The sequence below is a fragment of the Cannabis sativa genome, chromosome 1 (genome assembly GCF_029168945.1).
Source record: "Cannabis sativa cultivar Pink pepper isolate KNU-18-1 chromosome 1, ASM2916894v1, whole genome shotgun sequence".
In the NCBI taxonomy this organism is placed as follows: Eukaryota; Viridiplantae; Streptophyta; class Magnoliopsida; order Rosales; family Cannabaceae; genus Cannabis; species Cannabis sativa.
In genome coordinates this window covers 11,912,458-11,931,751 of record NC_083601.1, presented here as the reverse complement: position 1 = coordinate 11,931,751, position 19,294 = coordinate 11,912,458, and the positions used below count along the sequence as shown (strand labels likewise).

The 19,294-nt window shown below is 33.0% G+C and overlaps 1 protein-coding gene across 1 annotated transcript; it reads left to right on the top strand.

The window, feature by feature from the left end:
* The first annotated feature begins 5,171 nt into the window (after positions 1-5,171).
* LOC133037118 (uncharacterized) lies at positions 5,172-6,761 on the top strand. Its single transcript, XM_061113951.1, has 2 exons — positions 5,172-5,603; positions 6,588-6,761. Exons 1-2 carry the CDS (start codon positions 5,172-5,174, stop codon positions 6,759-6,761), a joined length of 606 nt encoding a protein of 201 aa, XP_060969934.1.
* The last annotated feature ends 12,533 nt before the right edge of the window (positions 6,762-19,294 follow it).

Here is a 19,294-nt window from a genome sequence, read left to right as displayed (position 1 = left end):
TAAATAATGAATTGGCCTCACTATTTATAGGGGAAAAGGATTACATTTATTTCAAAATATTAGGAGATGAGGCAGTGAGAATTTAAATGTAAATCCCACTATTTTCTCATTTTATTAAGTCAAATTCTATGAAAATATGGATTTTATATTAGTCCTAATTTTATAGAAACATTTAAGAAAAATATCATGAAATATCTTCAGCAAATTTTTCGCATTTTTCAGGTCGCCCATTCACGTTACGCGACTTAGTGGCATCGCTCGGCGCAAGGTACGTAAAATCTTGAGCCCATTCGAGTAATAATCACTTTGAGCATTTATACTTCAAATTAATTCAGCATTGTCTTGCCCAATCGATCGGTCTAGTATAACATTCTATTCAAGGTCAAATTTCCCTACTATGTGTCAGCTTGTCAAATACAACGTTATTCTTGCGAATTTTGAGATAACACCCCATTAACTGAATTGTTTATCAAGGTGGCGTTTGGTAACACTTTTTTAATCAGTTTTATGTTTTTAAAAGTGGAAAAGTAAAAATATATTTCAAAAACATGTTCTATAAAACTGTTTTTACTTTTCAATTTTATAATTAGAAATCAAAATTTTAAAAACAAAAAAAAATCACTTTTAATATTTTTTAAACAGTTTTTTTTCTTAATCAATCTTTTGGATTACGACCAGACCCAGACCCAAATCCCCTACTTGAACCCGAATCCGACTCCGGACCTAGACCTGATTTAAATAAAATTAAAAAAAAAAAATGAACTTTACAGAACACACTTTTATTTTCTGTTTTTAAAATTAAAAAACAAAAGTGGTTACAGAACGCATTTTTGTTTTTCAAAAATAAAAATTTTACTTTCATTTTATGATTAAAAAATTAAAAAATAAAAGTGTTACCAAACGGCACCTAAATTCAAAAGTGAATTATATAATACATAATTTCACTATACGAATTCGGAGAGCACAATCTAGTGATAATAGTTCTTGAATTTGTTTATTCATGAATAAATAAATAAAATAGGCAAGAGGATTAGAGACAAAAAGGTCAAGTTCGTATCTAAATGGAGTGTCGTCTTCTTTTTTTAAAAAAAAAATAAAAAATAAATTAAGTGAGGTGTCGACTATAGACGACAGCTACAAGATAATGAATCTCTGCATGAGTCTTGGGAGAGGTTTAAAGATCTGATCAGAAAGTGCCCTCATCATGGTATAGAGAAGTGGATGCTGGTCCACAATTTCTATAACGGGTTGGTTGGTAACACTAGAACTCTGATAGATGCAGCAGCTGGTGGAGCCTTTATGAGAAAGAGTGCTGATGAGGCTTATGATCTATTAAAGGAGATGGCTCTAAACAATCAGCAGTGGCCAACTGAAAGGAGTCAAACTAAGAAGGTAGCTGGTGTGTTAGAGGTTGATGCCATCACAAAGTTGACAGCTCAGGTTGAGGCATTGACAAAGCTAATTGCAGGGCAAGCTAAACAAGCCCAAGTTGTTTGTGAGATATGTGGAGGAAGTCATCACTTTTTAGAGTGTTAAGCAGATGTGGATGATTTGCCAATGGATGAAGCAAAAGCCATTGGAAATTTTTCACAGAATAACAACAACAATTATGGGTTCAACCAGGGTGGTAACCAAAGAAACAGTGGGTTCTATTAGCAACGAAATCAGAACCAGACACAGAACCAACAGTTTAATCAGCAACAAGCCTCTGGTGGAAATTCTAGTTTGCAAACAGATTTACTGCTACAATTCATGACTGAAACTAGATCTTCAATTAAAGACCTGCAGACTCAGATGGGCCAACTAGCAACTCAGGTAGCAACCCGTCCTCAAGGGAATTTGCCTAGCACAACTGAAGTCAATCCCAAAGAAAACTGCAAAGCACCCCAACACCAACAGCAGAGAAGGCTACTGATAGCCCGGCACAACCACAACAGTCTCCACCAATTAGCATTGATCACCATGTGAAAATACCCTATCCTCAGAGACTCAGAAAGTCAAGTTTAGACAAGCAGTTCACCAAATTCCTAAAAGTCTTCAAAAGACTACACATTAACATTCCCTTTGCTGAAGCTTTAGAGAAGATGCCAAGTTATGTGAAGTTCATGAAGGAGATTCTGTCAAAGAAGAGAAAGATGGAGGATTATGAGACAGTGTCCCTAACTGAAGAGTGCAGCGCCATTCTACAGAAGAAACTCCCTCCCAAACTCAGAGATCCAGGGAGTTTCACTATTCCTTGTACTATTGGGAGAATTGAAGGAAGAAATGCACTATGTGACTTGGGAGCCAGCATTAACTTGATGCCTTTGTCAGTGTTTAAAAGATTGCAGTTGGGTGAAGCAAAGCCAACCACAGTAACTCTCCAATTGGCTGATCGATCACTGGCTCATCCTAGAGGAGTCATTGAGGATGTGTTAGTTAAAGTTGACAAGTTCATCTTTCCAGCTGACTTCATTATTCTGGATATGGAAGAAGATAGCAATGTCCCAATCATTCTTGGGAGACCATTCTTGGCAACTGGCCAAGCCTTGATCGATGTTCAGAAGGGTGAATTAAAGCTGAGAGTCCAAGGAGAAGAAGTGGTCTTTAATGTGCTAAAGGCTATGACATACCCAAAGGCAAGTGATAACTGTTTCTTCATTGATTTGATTGATGAAATTGTGAATGAGAAAAAGCTGCTAGAGGATCCTCTCGAGCTGAGTTTAATTGAAGATGAATTGACGGAGCAAGAGGGACAAGATGTCATGGGTTATGTGAAGTGGCTTGACTCCTATGGGCCCTTGAACATAAGGTATTATGAGGAATTGGGAGCAGTTCCAAAAGAGCTGATGCCATCTACTGAAAAGCCTCCAGAACTTGAATTGAAGGTGCTTCCTAGTCACTTGAGGTATGAGTTTTTGGGTGAAGATAAAAAGCTGCCAGTTATTGTGTCAGCCTCTCTTTCTGATGTGGAAACTGATAGACTACTGAGGGTACTCCGAGCTCACAACAAGGCCATCGCTTGGACACTAGGTGATGTCAAAGGAATCAGTCCTTCAACGGTGATGCACCGAATTCTAATGGAAGACAATGCCAAACCGACAATCGACGCTCAACGTAGACTCAATCATCCCATGAAGGAAGTTGTCAGAAAAGAAGTAGTCAAGTGGTTGGATGCTGGAGTGGCTTATCCCATCTCAGATAGTAAGTGGGTTAGCCCGGTGCAAGTGGTTCCAAAGAAAGGTGGAATGACTGTGATCAAGAATGAAAAGAATGAGTTGATTCCTATGAGAACAGTCACTGGTTGGAGGATTTGCATCGATAATAGGAAACTCAACAAAGCAACACGAAAAGATCACTTTCCTTTGCCCTTCATTGATCAAATGCTAGACAGATTGGCGGGGCAAGAATATTACTATTTTCTTGATGGCTACTCTGGATACCACCAAATAGCTATAGCACCTGAAGATCAGGAAAAGACTACTTTCACATGCCCCTACGGTACCTTTGCTTTCAGAAGAATGCCATTCGGTTTGTGTAATGCCCCTGCTACTTTTCAAAGGTGTATGATGGCTATCTTTTTAGACTTGATTGAATCTTGTATTGAAATCTTTATGGATGATTTCTCGGTCTTTGGTTCCTCCTTCGATCATTGTTTAGAAAATTTGGAAAAGGTGCTAACTAGGTGCGAGAAGTTTAACTTGGTGCTAAACTGGGAGAAGTGCCACTTTATGGTAACGGAAGGAATTGTTCTAGGGCATAAAATTTCAAAAGCAGGAATTGAGGTGGATAAGGCTAAAGTTTCAACAATAGAGAATTTGCCACCTGCAGTTTCTGTAAAAGGAGTGAGGAGTTTCCTAGGACATGTTGGCTTCTACCGAAGATTTATCAAGGACTTCTCCAAGATCTCAAAACCTTTGTCCAGTTTACTTGTCAATGGTGTTCCATTTGAGTTTGGAGAAGATTGCTTAAAGGCGTTCAAAGTTCTAAAGGAAAAATTGATTTCAGCACCAATAGTCACTTCACCAAATTGGGAGTTGCCTTTCGAGTTGATGTGCGACGCAAGTGATTATGCAATTGGAGCGGTCTTGGGTCAAAGAGTTGACAGGGTGTTTCACACAATCTACTGTGCTAGTAGAAATCTGAATGATGCTCAATTAAATTATGCCACTACAGAAAAAGAAATGTTGGCAATTGTGTTTGCTTGTGATAAATTCCGACCCTACCTGATTGGGAATAAGGTAATTGTCTACACAGATCATTCAGCGATCAAATACCTTATGACCAAGAAGGATGCAAAGCCGAGACTGATTCGATGGGTACTTCTACTTCAAGAGTTTGACTTAGAGATAAAAGATAAGAAGGGCACTGAAAATCTGGTAGCAGATCACTTGCCAAGACTAGAGCTGGAAGAAAATCAGAATACAAAAGAGGTACAGATAAATGAGCAATTTCCTGATGAACAACTCTTTAGTGTGAGGGAAAACCTGATGGTACCATGGTATGCTGACTATGTCAATTTCTTGGTTGCAAAAATAACCCCTCCTGAGCTTTCGCGTCAACAATTGAAGAAGTTCTTTTGGGAAGAGCCAATCCTCTACAAGCACTGCGCCGATCAGATAATTAGAAGATGTGTGCCTGAAGAGGAGATGTATTCTATCCTAAATCATTGTCATGCTTTACCATGTGGAGGACATTTCAGTGGGACCAGAACTGCTGCTAAGGTGTTGCAAAGTGGATTCTTTTGGCCAACGCTATTCAAGGATGCTACTACCTTTGTGAAGGCATGTGATCGTTGTCAACGGACAAGTAATATCTCAAGAAGAAATGAGATGCCTTTAACAGGGATCTTAGAAGTGGAATTGTTCGACGTGTGGGGGATAGACTTCATGGGTCCTTTTCCTTCATCTTTTAGCAATCAATACATTCTATTGGCTGTCGACTATGTGTCTAAATGGGTTGAAGCTGCAGCTACACCACAGAATGATGGTAAGACAGTTCTCCGCTTCTTACAAAAGAACATCTTTACTCGGTTTGGTACTCCTCGAGCAATCGTAAGCGATGAAGGGAGTCACTTCTGCAATAAATAGTTTGAAGCACTCCTTTCAAGATATGGTGTCCGACATCGAACTGCTTTACCATATCATCCCCAAAGTAATGGCCAAGCTGAAATTTCTAATCGGGAGATCAAGATGATTCTAGAGAAAACAGTGCAAAGATCAAGGAAAGATTGGTCAAGAAAATTAGATGATGCATTGTGGGCATACAGAACTGCTTTCAAAACACCGATTGGCATGTCTCCATATCGGTTGGTGTTTGGTAAGGCTTGTCATCTGCCGGTGGAGTTAGAGCATAAAGCTTTCTGGGCCATGAAGACTCTTAACATGGAATTAAAAGCTGCAGGGGAGAAAAGGCTTCTACAGTTGAATGAGCTAGAAGAGTTTCGAAATGAAACCTATGAGAACGCAAAAATCTACAAGGAGAGAACTAAGAAGTGGCATGACCAAGGTCTAGGAAGGAAGGAGTTTCAACCTCGGCAGCAAGTGTTATTATTCAATTCAAGGTTGAAGCTGTTTCCTGGAAAGTTGAAGTCAAGGTGGTCAGGACCATGCACAGTAGTCAAGGTGTTTCCTTATGGAGCGGTGGAGTTAAAAGGTGAAGGTCCAGCAACTTTCAAAGTTAATGGACAGCGTTTAAAGCTCAACTTGGGAGGTCAATTTGATTAAGCCAAGTCCGCCATGATTCTGGCGCCACTATGAAGAACACAGCTCAGCGTCCGGCTATATGACGATAAAGACAGCGCTCTTGGGAGGCAACCCAAGTGTTTTCTTTAATTTTTCAGACTTTTTGATTATGTTTTTAGTCTATGCTTTAGTATTTTTAGTATTTTCAATTATTAGCTTAGTACTAGACATTTTTTTTTACAGTTGAATCGTGAAAAACGTGAAAAAACAAAAAAAAAAAGTTTTATTTTTCGGACTGGAGCCAGTGGTCGCGACCACCAGGTTCCTAGGTCGCGACCCTTTTTGGTAGTCGCGACCCTGGTCGCGACCTGGGTTTTAACAGAAACTCTGAAAATTCTTTGGTTCCAGAAGTCGCGACTACCACAACTGGAAGTCGCGACCTATTTTTCAAGTCGCGACCCCAGTCACGACTTCCCTATTTTCCAGAGAAGCCAAAAAATTCAATCGTAAGCTAGTCGCGACTAGCTCTAAGCCAAGTCACGACTAGCTAACGAAATTCCTATAAATATCCTATTTTCCCCCTCATTCAACCCTAAACCCAATTCAAATCTTTTCAAACTCTTCTCAGCCGAACCCTACCCCTTTTTCTCTTAAAAATTCAAATTTTCATCACCAATCTTCAATCTTTTCATCTTTTCTTTAATTTCTCAAACCCAATCCATTCAAAAACCCAATTTCACTCATCAATCTACACATACCATCAAAAACCATACCAAAAATCACCCATAATACCCCAAATCCAAAAATTACCATTGTCTTCATCTTCAACCTCAAGATTTCAAGAACATTCAACAATAATTGCTTGGGCCTATCGATCCCACGACGCAATACACTTATGCACAACTGAGTTATATAATTCAGCAGAACAACCACATGCAACAATACATGGTGCAGAGGAGTATCCATGATGAGGGACAAGTTCAGCAACTTAACTCTCTCATCAACAGAATGAACATCGGGATTGATGACCCAAATTATTTGGTGCAACCTCCTCGGTTCTACCCATATGACCAGCTGCCACCACCCAACCCTTTCTGAGAGGGTCTCAGGTAAGTCTCTTCTCTCTGCATGTTATTGTATACATTGGGGACAATGTCATATTTAGTTTGGGGGGAGAGATTAAAAAAAAATTTAAAATTCTGCACTTTAATTTCTGCATTTTAATTTTCTGTTTTAGTTTTTTGTTTTAGTTAAGGAATGGCAATAAGCTTGACGATAGTTGTATACTGCTGATTAGTGTGATGTGATCTGAAATTGTAAAATAACTGTGTGCTTGATTCTGTTAACTCTTTGGATTAGTTTGGATGCTTAGAAACCTGTGTTTATCTGCAAATACTCAATCTGTGAAAATTGTTATAATTGTTTTACTATGGTTTGTGGTAAGATTGACAGGATAGCTTAGAACTTGCATGTTTATTCTTTTGAGACGAAATCCTTGATAGTGTTCAATTGGAATATGACTTAGGCATTTGTTGGATAGTTTGAGCCTTTCAAGGCTACCGTAATAATGTGTATCCCTAGTTAACCTTTTGAGCCTAAACCTGTTATGTTTTTCACCCATTGATTTGAAAAATTGCAACCACACTATTAATTTTTCTTCACCATGTTATCCATGATATCATAAGCTACATAATTAGTTTGGGGGAGGAGAAACATTTAGTGTGAGGAAAAAGTGAGAGGGAGGAAAACTTGTAAGATTGAGAAGAGGAAAAAATGTGTAATTCAATGTCACTAAAAAAAATATGATGAAATATGATGAAAAAAAAAACAATAAAAAAGTAAAAAATATGTTTGAAAAAAAAAAGATTCAGTGATGTTGGAAAAATAATAGAGATGTCTTCTATCAATCTTGGTAAATTCGGGAATATTATGGGATCTTAGAAAAAGAAAAGTAAGAAGCTTGCGGGTTCTGTTTGTGTGCTTATGATATCTTGAGCTAAAATTGTCTTTTGCCTATCCCTAAATATCTGAGCCATATTACCTAAAGCCTTGAAAAGACCTAATGATTCCAGAGAAGACTATCAACATTAGTGGAGAAAGGTAAGCATGCGAGCTTATGAGTTATCAGGCTGTGGAACTGTTGGAAAGAGTAAAACTTTTATAACAATGTTTCACATTTGGAATAAATTTTTGCAGTTGTACATAGTGTTATGAATTGAGCATCTGAGTTAATTGTTAGAGTTAGTAGGATCGAAATTCTAGTTTATGCAAGGAAGAAAACAGAGCATGAGACAACAGCGTAGTGATTAGCTGATAGCGTAGTTAGTTTTTCTTACCTTACTCGGGGACGAGTAAGAATCTAGTTTGGGGGAATTTTGTGTTGGGTTTTATGCCCTAAATAAAACTCTTTACAATCTGATTAGTTATCAATATAAGAAATTTGAAGTGATTGATGTTTGCATGAATTTTGCATGCTAATGGTTTAATATGTTTAATATATTTATTACATTCATACACACAAAATTAGTTAAATCCAGATCATATGTTTATTCACAATTACAGTATCGTCAACACAGTGGAATGTGATTGTGATCATATGAATCAAAAGTTTTGGTCCCTGTTTCATCAGTGTTATTGGATTTACACTAATGTGATAATCAGCGATGATGTGTACTTACACTTGGAGTAAGTGTTATGTTCTTTCCAGGACATTAGTAAAGTATACTAGTTTCGAATGTATGGAGTATACATTGGACTGGACCGATATTGCAACTAAGTTAAGATATTACAAACTTACCGTTATACATATCTTTCCAAGTCAATATCAGTAGTTGATCTTAAGATTAAAAGAATCTAAATCCTGATATGCTTAGGCTCAACTCAGGAGTGCTATTCATGTTCTTAGATTTATTAGTTAAGTCTACCTTTGGGTCAGGGTAATACGTATATTTTGGGAACATGATAGTATGATTGAGTGGGAGTGCTGAACATAAATATGGAATCTATAGCTTCTACTGGTGTATAGAAGTTAAGTAATGATTCCCTTCGAGCTTAGCAAATAGAAGTAAATGGATGAGCTCTTGTTTAACTGACTAATTATTAGATCACTAAACACCATTTACAGGTAGCTAAGTGTTTTAAGGGGCAAAATACATTGAGGGGTGAGAACGGTAAAGAAATCTCATCTCGATGTAGATCATCTATATAGAGGATCTTTAAATCACAATAAGATTATAACAATGGTTAAATGAGATAGTATATTGATATCGTGGAACATACAATATGCTCTATATAAGTCTGAAAGTGCAATTCTAAGTTCTAAGAGTGGATTCAACGAAGAATTAATAAGTAGGAATTTACTTGGTAAATTTGGTTCACTTATTGGAAGCTCAGCATATAGATCCATGGTCCCCATTCTAGTTGAGAACATTCTCCTTGTAAGACTCATTAATTGATTCGTGATTGATCAATTATAATTCTAAAGTTAGACTATGTCTAATTTTATGAATTTTCACTAAGTAGGGGTGAAATTGTAAAGAAAAGAGTTTCTAGGTTTATTTATTTATTAATGGACTTTATATGTCTAATTAATAATTAAATTAAATGACAATATTATTTAATAATCTATTTTAGTTATTAAATAATTAGTTTTGGCATTTAAAAGGTTAGAATTGGAAAATTGGCGTTTTTGAGAAAATAGAGATAAAATTTGATAAAATTGCAAAATTAAGTGAGGCCCATTACTACACCATGGCCGGCCACTTAAATAGCTTTTTCAAATTAATATTTTCATTATTTTAATGCCAAATAAATCCTAACCTAAACCTAGTAGTTGTTTATAAATAGAAAGTGATGGCTCAGTCAAATAACAAGTTTTGATAAGCCTTTCTGACAGAAATTTCTCTCTTCAGAAAAACTGAGCCTTCCCCACTTTCTATACCTGGCCGAAACCCTCTCTCTCTTTTCTCCTTCATCTTTTTCGACCCTAGTGAAAGAGTAAGTGCCCACACACAGCAAGCAGTAACTCAATCATAGATTGGAGAGAGCGTGAAGGATCAAACTTGAAGAAGAAGGACATTCGGGCTCAGATCTTGATTATACTCTGCTACAGAAAGGATTAAAGGGTTAGAGATCTGAGTGGAAGGAGACATTAATTCCGCTGCATCAATGTAAGGTTTTCTTAACTTTATATGTGTTTAATTATCGTTTTAGAAATTTCATATTTAGGGTGTTTAAACAACATACTTGTGAGTAGATCTAAGATCCTGGTAAAATAATTTCCAACAACTGGCCTCAGAGCCATGGTAATTGATTTACTTACATGAAATTTGGACTTTAAAACAATTGTTTGTTTGTTTTTGGATGGTATCATGTTGTATTGAGTGTTATTTGATGATTGATTGATGTTTGTAAATTTTCGTGAAAAATAATTGCGATTTTGTTTCTGGAATTATTTTTATTGGATAGTATGGAAAAAATTAAGCAAATTAGCTTTTTACAGAACTCAATTTCGATTTTATTTGAATTAATTATGAATTTTTGAAGATTTAAAAAAATCGGGGCTGTGCTGAAATTTTTCCTGCGATCGCAAAACTGTCCGTACAGTTCACAATTTTTTTCGTTTTTCTTCGATTTTTCATGCTTTTTCATGAAATTAACTTCCGATTTTTTGTATAGTTTTGTATATATACTATTTCTATTCCTAATTCAATTCTAATTATCATTTTGAATTAATTTAATATTTTTTTAATTTAATTCAAGATATTAGTGTAATTTGAATTTGAATAGAATTAGTATCTATCTTCTTGCTTAAAAAAATCTATCTTATTTTTAAATTTGATTATATCTTATCTTATTTTTAAATTTAAGGTTAGATTTTATATATATATTTTTTTTAAAATTAAATCTTTTTTAGATATTTTGACCTTATTTAAATTTAAAATAAGATATTTATAATCATGTAATTTTAAATAGATGTAAGATATTTTGCTAACTTTTAAATTTTTTTATTTTATTTATTTAAATTAAATTTAAAATTTGAAAAGATATTTCATTTATCTTTTCTAATTTTTATTTAATTTTTATTTTTAAAATAACATTTAATTTTTAAAAGTAGTTAGCAAATTTTGAAATGATATTTAGGTTGGTTGAAACCTAATTTTTCAAAATAGTAGGTTTAATTTTAAATTTTTATTTTTTAAATAATTTCGAAATTTAAATTAATATTTTTTTTATTTCGAAAATAAATATTTTATTTTCAAAAATTAAATTTTTTTAATTAAATAATTTTTATTTAATTATTTATTTTTTCGAAATTATTTATTTAAAATTAAATAAATCCTACTTCCAACTATCCAGCTAACCTTGTTGCAGGAGTATGTGGTTTTAGCTTGTATGTAAGTTTTTTAAAACCTATTATTACTTGATTGCAAATAGTCATGGTTACTTTTTGCCAAATCTAATGATCTGATGGCTCCCTTGGTCAAGTTAATAATTTGTAACAGGTAAATTTTACAATCTTCTTTCATCTGTGTATGACCTAGCAACATGATAGGATCCATCCAAAGTGTGCCTGTGTGAGCCTATATGTTTATTTTATTATATAGATGCATATAGGTTGTTGCTAAATAAAATGTCACACCTTGATAGATTTTATTTAGGTCTATTTAGTTATTGGACCTATTCAATTAATAACAGTTATTTATTTTAAGGTTAAATTCCTCTCTTTTGGGCCTTGTGTGAGAGTTGGGAGCCATAGAAGTGGGTACGACATACTGAACCCAGCACCCCCTCACATGAACTACCCCAATTGTGAAGGCCCATTTGCCTGATTTGAATAACTGTACTAGGTTAATTATATTAGTTTGACCTAATAAAATTGAATTAGCAACATAATTAACTTTTAAAATATATGAAAATTTATTTTCATTTTAATATTTTAAAGTTAATTTTAAGAAAAACACTTTTAGTTTAGATATTATTTCTAGACAAACTATTTGTATTTTTCTTGTATTTAATTAAATATAGAACTTTAACTAACTAAATTCTTTCTGGAGCTTGTTTAATTAAATATTCATATTTAAGTTATAAATTAGTTGTATCAACTGATTTTTCTTATCTAACTTAAATTTGCATATTTTATTTAAATTTTAAATCAAGTTGAGGAATCCTAGGCATTAGTTATTAAAGATTCTTAAGATATTTTTTAAGTTAATATCTTTTCGAATATTAACTTAAAATGGAATATTTTAGATATTTTTTAGGTTAATATCTTTTCGAATATTAACTTAAAAAGATATCTTCAAATTAAGTGGTTACAACTTAATTTTTGATATTTAATTAAATCTAAATTTGAAATTATTTAAGTTTTAGATTTTTTCTATATAACTTAAATTAGATATTTTTCAAATTTTTGAAAAGATACTTAGTCAAATAAGATATTTTCTAGATAGTAATTTTTAGACTACTTATTATTTCTAATATTTAAATAGGAAAATTATACTTTGTGAAATTAATTATTTAAATAATTAATTTTGGTACAATTTTATTAAGTATATTTTTCCTAGTATTAAATAGAAATTAATAATTAAGCCTTCTCTACACTTAATTATTATTTCTTGAATTTAATACATTTAATTAACTTGAAGAATCTAAATATCTAAGTTGATTTTCATCATGATACTTAAATATTTATTGATTTTTCATGACACTTAATTAAATAGAAAATTATTTTTAGGTTGAAATTTAATTTTTCAACTTAAATAATTTTCAAAATATATATTTTTTCTTTATTTTATTAATCAATTTCGAAATTTGCATTTTAATTATGCAATATTTTCGAATTTTTTATCTTGAAAAATAGATTGAGTTGTAAATTAATTATTTATTTTAATTCTTGGACCAACTCAAGTCAATGATTTTTTCATCTAATTGATTAATTTAAAATAAATGAATTTAAAAATATATATATTATTAGAAATTGAATTAACTAGTCAAAAGAAAATCTAGATAGTTGATATTTTTGCTTGAAGTATTTCTTTTCTATTTTTATTATTTTCGAAAATTGTATAGTTTTTATACTTAATTTTCGAACTCAATAAATATATTCTCAAAGGAAATTTTTAAGTTGCTAATTATTTAATTTAATTCAACTTAAATTAATTTTCTTAATATTTATATTTAAGATTACTACTAAGATGGAAATAATTAATTTTATTTTAATCACCATCTAAGTATAATTTTATAAATATTATATTAAATTCTTATTTTTGAATTTTAATTCTTAATTAAGAATTTAATGAGATTTATTTATTAGAATAATAAAGAAAATACATTTTAAATAGTGAGCTTTATTATTATTAAGATATTCGATCTCCATTGTGGGTTTTACACCGCGTTTGTTTTAGTGAGTAATCCTCCCTAATGGAGGAACGTTCATTAGCAATTTCGCACCGTTTAATCTCGCATGATAAGTGGTTTGTAAGTGTTTTATATGGTATAGATCACCCTAATGGTGGCGACCATATTTGACTTGCAAATTGCGAAACAATGGTAGAAGCTCATAAGATAGAATAGCCTTGACTCTCGCCTAAACGGGACAACGCTGGATTCCAATCTTGATCGAATAAAAGGTTGCTAGAATGTTTAACATTTTAGATGAGCTGACAACTCTATTCAATGGATGTAGCTTTGACTCTCGCCTAAACGGGACACTGATATCAGTTTGTTGAAAACCTTGGAAATTATTAAGGATTGAATTTTTTAAGTATTTTCTCATATCATTCCTACTTGCTATGTGCTTATAATTTCTGAATTGATTTTGTGTGTTAAACCATTATTTAATTTCTATTTGTTGATTTCTATTATTTTGTAGTATCCTGTATTATCAAAATGAATCTCATGTTATCACTGTTGACTGAAAACAAGCTGAATGGATCTAACTTTAATAAGTGGAATGAGAACATTAACATTGCTCTCATAGGAGAAAGTGCCTTGTTTGTTTTAACTGAGCCCTCACCTGAAGTGCCTGGGGACAATGCATCCAAATCTGTGAAAGAAAAGTATGAGCGTTGGCAGAAAGCAAATGACAAAGCTCTATACTTTATGCTTTCTAGCATGGTTGACACCCTCAAAACTCGGTTTTCTAAAACTGAGAAGGCTGCTGAAGTTATGACGAAGTTAAATGAGCTATTCGGTAAGGCATCACTTCAGTCACGCTTTGACACGACTAAGAAGTACATTAACGCACGGATGGAACCTCATCAAAATGTGCGTGACCATGTTCTCCTCATGTCCAGTTATTTCCAAGAAGCCCAGGATCATGGTGCTGAAATGGACAGTGCTACTCAAGTTAGTCTTATCTTGAATAGCCTGACTCCAGCATTTCTACCATATACATCAAATTATGTCATGAATAAGAAGGAAATTGACTTTCATGAATTAGTCAATGACCTTCAAACTTATGAAAATTTGATTGGAGGACCCAAGAAGAAAGGGAGTAAACCTCACAATCCTGGGAATGGTAATGGGACGACAAAACCTGAAGCAAATGTTGCCTCTGCTTCAAAGCCCAAATCGAAGAGGAAGTGGCACAACACCAAGAAGAGAACAAAAGCCAATAAAAAGGCTAGTCCTTCCGGTGATGCTGCACTTAAAGGAAAGTGTTTCTACTGCAATGAGAAAGGTCATTGGAAACCCCAATGTCCTAAACTTCTTGCAAAGAAACAAGGTATTTCCATTTATAAACTTTAAGAGTTTTAGTGAATTATTATCCAATTGGATTTATGATTCTGGACTAACTTTGTTTATTTGTTTTTCTTCTTCTTATAGGCCAAGCTACTTGAACTCAATTGAGTTGGATCAGAAAGCTGGACCAAGGGTGAAATCGTCCAGATAAAGATGAAGCTCTTCAATTTTTTGAATTAATTGTTTTAGTTTAAAGACAATTTGGATTTCAAATTTTAGTCAGGGATATTTATCCCTGTTTCTCTCATATTGTTGCAATATATTTTTTTTATTAATAAAGTTTTATTTTCGAAATTCACTATTGCAATTTATGAGATTGAGCTTCATTTAATTTTATCTTCATCAATTATTACCACATTATATTTCTATGTTTGTATGTGTAAGTGTTTTTATTATTGATGCAAATTCTATAATATTTACAACTCTTCATAGAGTTATATTATATAAACACTAGAAATTATTTCTATGTTTATCAATAATTGTTAATTCTCATACAATTATTAAGAATTTGTTTAATAAAAAGATCTTATGATCTGATAGGGGTGGAGAAAAGTTAAGAAAACTATGCAGTTCAACGATCTTTTATATCTAATGAACTCTGGATAGTATTCAACTCCACATAAACTCTATCACACTTAGAGAATCATGATCTTTACAACCTTTAGGGGTGGATCATAATCTTTATATACTTAGGGGTGGAGGTTATCCATAGTACCCTATATGTATATACTTAGGGGTGGAGTATATTCTACAATTCCCTATGTAACACATATCTTCTTTAAACATGGAAGTAATATAATGAGTCAGCTATTGTCAATATAAATTCTTGATCTTGATTGTATGTTCCATTTCGATTTTACTGTTGTAAGTAAAAGTTTGATACCTTTGAAAGTTCTTTGTTAAAGTTTCACACTACCTTAATTGAGTGGGAGAATTTTAAAATTCTATACCCATCTTTATTAGGTTGATACTTGTGATAGGTACTTAAGAACACTACTGAAAAGCAAATCTAACCATTCACATGGATAGGAATAGCTTATCAGAATTATGAGAATAAGATAAAGAACTCTAGTTCAGTCCATTCGAATGACTTGAACCAAGAATTCTTAATCCTCATAAAATTTGATGGTATCTTAATTTTGATTACTTTATCTCTGGCATGTATTTTTCACTTCAAATACTAGTCTGCTATGTTGATGACTTAGTCTTGACTTAAAGTTTCAGACTAATACAAAAGTCACAACTAGGTAACTCTCCAAACAATCAGAGGTTAAAAGTATTATTTAACCAGACATCTGCTATTGAGTGGGAGCTATCTGAGATGTAACCAAATAGGGAACATTAGAAGATATTCAAGAAAGGTTTATGAAAGTGATCTATATGTTAGATATTAAGGAACTGTGTATCAGTTGTCTTTGTATCACACCATCTAATTTCAAAATTCTGTAAGATGGTGCTTACTTTGGGGGTGGAGGAATTATTGTATAATAATTCAAGCTCTACCAGAGAAGAATTATAACTTGGTCTATTCGAAAATACCAGAAAGTTATATCACTGAAGAAAAGTCTACACTGTATTATCTCAATTACATATTTTAAAATATGAGAGATATGTCTTCTGTTAATTCAGATGTACTTTTAAAACAGTAAAGATTTCAGTATCCCTTGATGAGTAAAGCATATAGTAAAGGATGTTTCATAAGTGTATTTATGAACTAGTTTCCAGAAGTTTGGGTGGATTCAAATATACTACACTTGATCTGAAGATCAAGACATCAGATTGACCTATTTGCGCAGTTTGTTTTATATTAGTGCAAGTGGGAGTTTGTTGGGTTTTATGCCCTAAATAAAACTCTTTACAATCTGATTAGTTATCAATATAAGAAATTTGAAGTGATTGATGTTTGCATGAATTTTGCATGCTAATGGTTTAATATGTTTAATATGTTTATTACATTCATACACACAAAATTAGTTAAATCCAGATCATATGTTTATTCACAATTACAGTATCGTCAACACAGTGGAATGTGATTGTGATCATATGAATCAAAAGTTTTGGTCCCTGTTTCATCAGTGTTATTGGATTTACACTAATGTGATAATCAGCGATGATGTGTACTTACACTTGGAGTAAGTGTTATGTTCTTTCCAGGACATTAGTAAAGTATACTAGTTTCGAATGTATGGAGTATACATTGGACTGGACCGATATTGCAATTAAGTTAAGATATTACAAACTTACCGTTATACATATCTTTCCAAGTCAATATCAGTAGTTGATCTTAAGATTAAAAGAATCTAAATCCTGATATGCTTAGGCTCAACTCAGGAGTGCTATTCATGTTCTTAGATTTATTAGTTAAGCCTACCTTTGGGTCAGGGTAATACGTATATTTTGGGAACATGATAGTATGATTGAGTGGGAGTGCTGAACATAAATATGGAATCTATAGCTTCTACTGGTGTATAGAAGTTAAGTGATGATTCCCTTCGAGCTTAGCAAATAGAAGTAAATGGATGAGCTCTTGTTTAACTGACTAATTATTAGATCACTAAACACCATTTACAGGTAGCTAAGTGTTTTAAGGGGCAAAATACATTGAGGGTGAGAACGGTAAAGAAATCCCATCTCGATGTAGATCATCTATATAGAGGATCTTTAAATCACAATAAGATTATAACAATGGTTAAATGAGATAGTATATTGATATCGTGGAACATACAATACGCTCTATATAAGTCTGAGAGTGCAATTCTAAGTTCTAAGAGTGGATTCAACGAAGAATTAATAAGTAGGAATTTACTTGGTAAATTTGGTTCACTTATTGGAAGCTCAGCATATAGATCCATGGTCCCCATTCTAGTTGAGAACATTCTGCTTGTAAGACTCATTAATTGATTCGTGATTGATCAATTATAATTCTAAAGTTAGACTATGTCTAATTTTATGAATTTTCACTAAGTAGGGGTGAAATTGTAAAGAAAAGAGTTTCTAGGTTTATTTATTTATTAATGGACTTTATATGTCTAATTAATAATTAAATTAAATGACAATATTATTTAATAATCTATTTTAGTTATTAAATAATTAGTTTTGGCATTTAAAAGGTTAGAATTGGAAAATTGGCGTTTTTGAGAAAATAGAGATAAAATTTGATAAAATTGCAAAATTAAGTGAGGCCCATTACTACACCATGGCCGGCCACTTAAATAGCTTTTTCAAATTAATATTTTCATTATTTTAATGCCAAATAAATCCTAACCTAAACCTAGTAGTTGCCTATAAATAGAAAGTGATGGCTCAGTAAAATAACAAGTTTTGATAAGCCTTTCTGATAGAAATTTCTCTCTTCAAAAAAACTGAGCCTTCCCCACTTTCTATACCTGGCCGAAACCCTCTCTCTCTTTTCTCCTTCATCTTTTTCGACCCTAGTGAAAGAGTAAGTGCCCACACACAGCAAGCAGTAACTCAATCATAGATTGGAAGACTGTGAAGGATCAAACTTGAAGAAGAAGGACATTCGGGCTCAGATCTTGATTATACTCTGCTACAGAAAGGATTCAAGGGTTAGAGATCTGAGTGGAAGGAGACATTAATTCCGCTGCATCAATGTAAGGTTTTCTTAACTTTATATGTGTTTAATTATCGTTTTAGAAAGTTCATATTTAGGGTGTTTAAACAACATACTTGTGAGTAGATCTAAGATCCTAGTAAAATAATTTCCAACATTTTGTTAGGTTATATTTAGCCTTTGTTTCGGGTCTTTAAAGTTAGCATTTTCTCGTCTATTGGTGTCTTTTGGAGCAGTTTTACGCTTGATTTTCATTGTTTAAAGTTCCTGGGGTGTTAAAGTTCAAATTCAGTCAAATGGTGAAAAGATGGGACAAACTGGTAAAAAAATTGGAAAATTCGGCTCCAGACGCGTCAGTAGTCGTGACCTCCAGAGAGCCAGGTCGCGACCCTTTTTCCTGGTCGCGACTTTGGTCGCGACTTCGAGGATTGGCAGAAACTCGGTTTTTCAAGTTTTGCCCATAGTCGCGACCAGCTTAAATGCTAGTCGCGACTAGGTACGGAAATCGCAGATTTGACCTAATTTTGATTTTTTCTCTAATTGGAGGCACACCTCTCATCCCTATATAAGGAATACGACACTGAAGGTCAACCTAAGCCGAAATAGACCTAAAAAGTGGATGAAGGTGGAGAAGAAGCTATCTTGAAGACCCGGAGCGATATCACCTTCTAGTTTCTTTCTTTTACCCTTAATTTCTTCTTTTATGTTTAGTTTTGTTTCTGAATTAATCATGGATGTTTTTAGAGTTATGATGAACTAAATTTCCCCTTAAGGGAGGATGATGAATGTTGTTTAAGTTTATGCCTAGTTAATAAATAATTGTCATTCATTCATCTTGTTTGTGAATACTATCTATATTTGTGTTTAATTCCATGTGCAAGCTTGATCACCTTTTACATGTTTAATGATCTCAATTCGAAATCTGAAAAGTGAGAATTGAGAATGCTAAAATTGGATAGTCTAGGTTTTGATGTGAAACGAAAGTATTTACATAGCCTTAGTGACAAATAGATTATTGCTTAATGCTGTTTTTGTGTTGATTTAATAAAGAAGTTAATTAGAGAACATAATATTTATAACCTAAAAGATCTGAAAAGAGTTAGGTTAATTTATAATCTGTCATTCACATTAAGATAAGGATAGCAATTAGGTATTAATATTGGTAGCTTATCAACAGGATTCACCTCCCTAATCTCTCATCTTGATTAATCGTCGTTTATTTTCTTTTTAATTTTCTGAGTTATTTACTTTCAAATTGCAAAAATTATTATTTTACCAAATAGAATCATAAGTATAGTTTAGTAGTACTTAA

Coding starts and splice junctions, on each gene's coding strand:
- LOC133037118 (XM_061113951.1), top strand. CDS start 5,172: ATGATTCTAGAGAAAACAGTGCAAAGATCAAGGAAAGATTGGTCAAGA. Junction 5,604..6,587: donor GACCATGCACAGTAGTCAAG/GTGTTTCCTTAT, acceptor ATAATTCAGCAG/AACAACCACATGCAACAATA.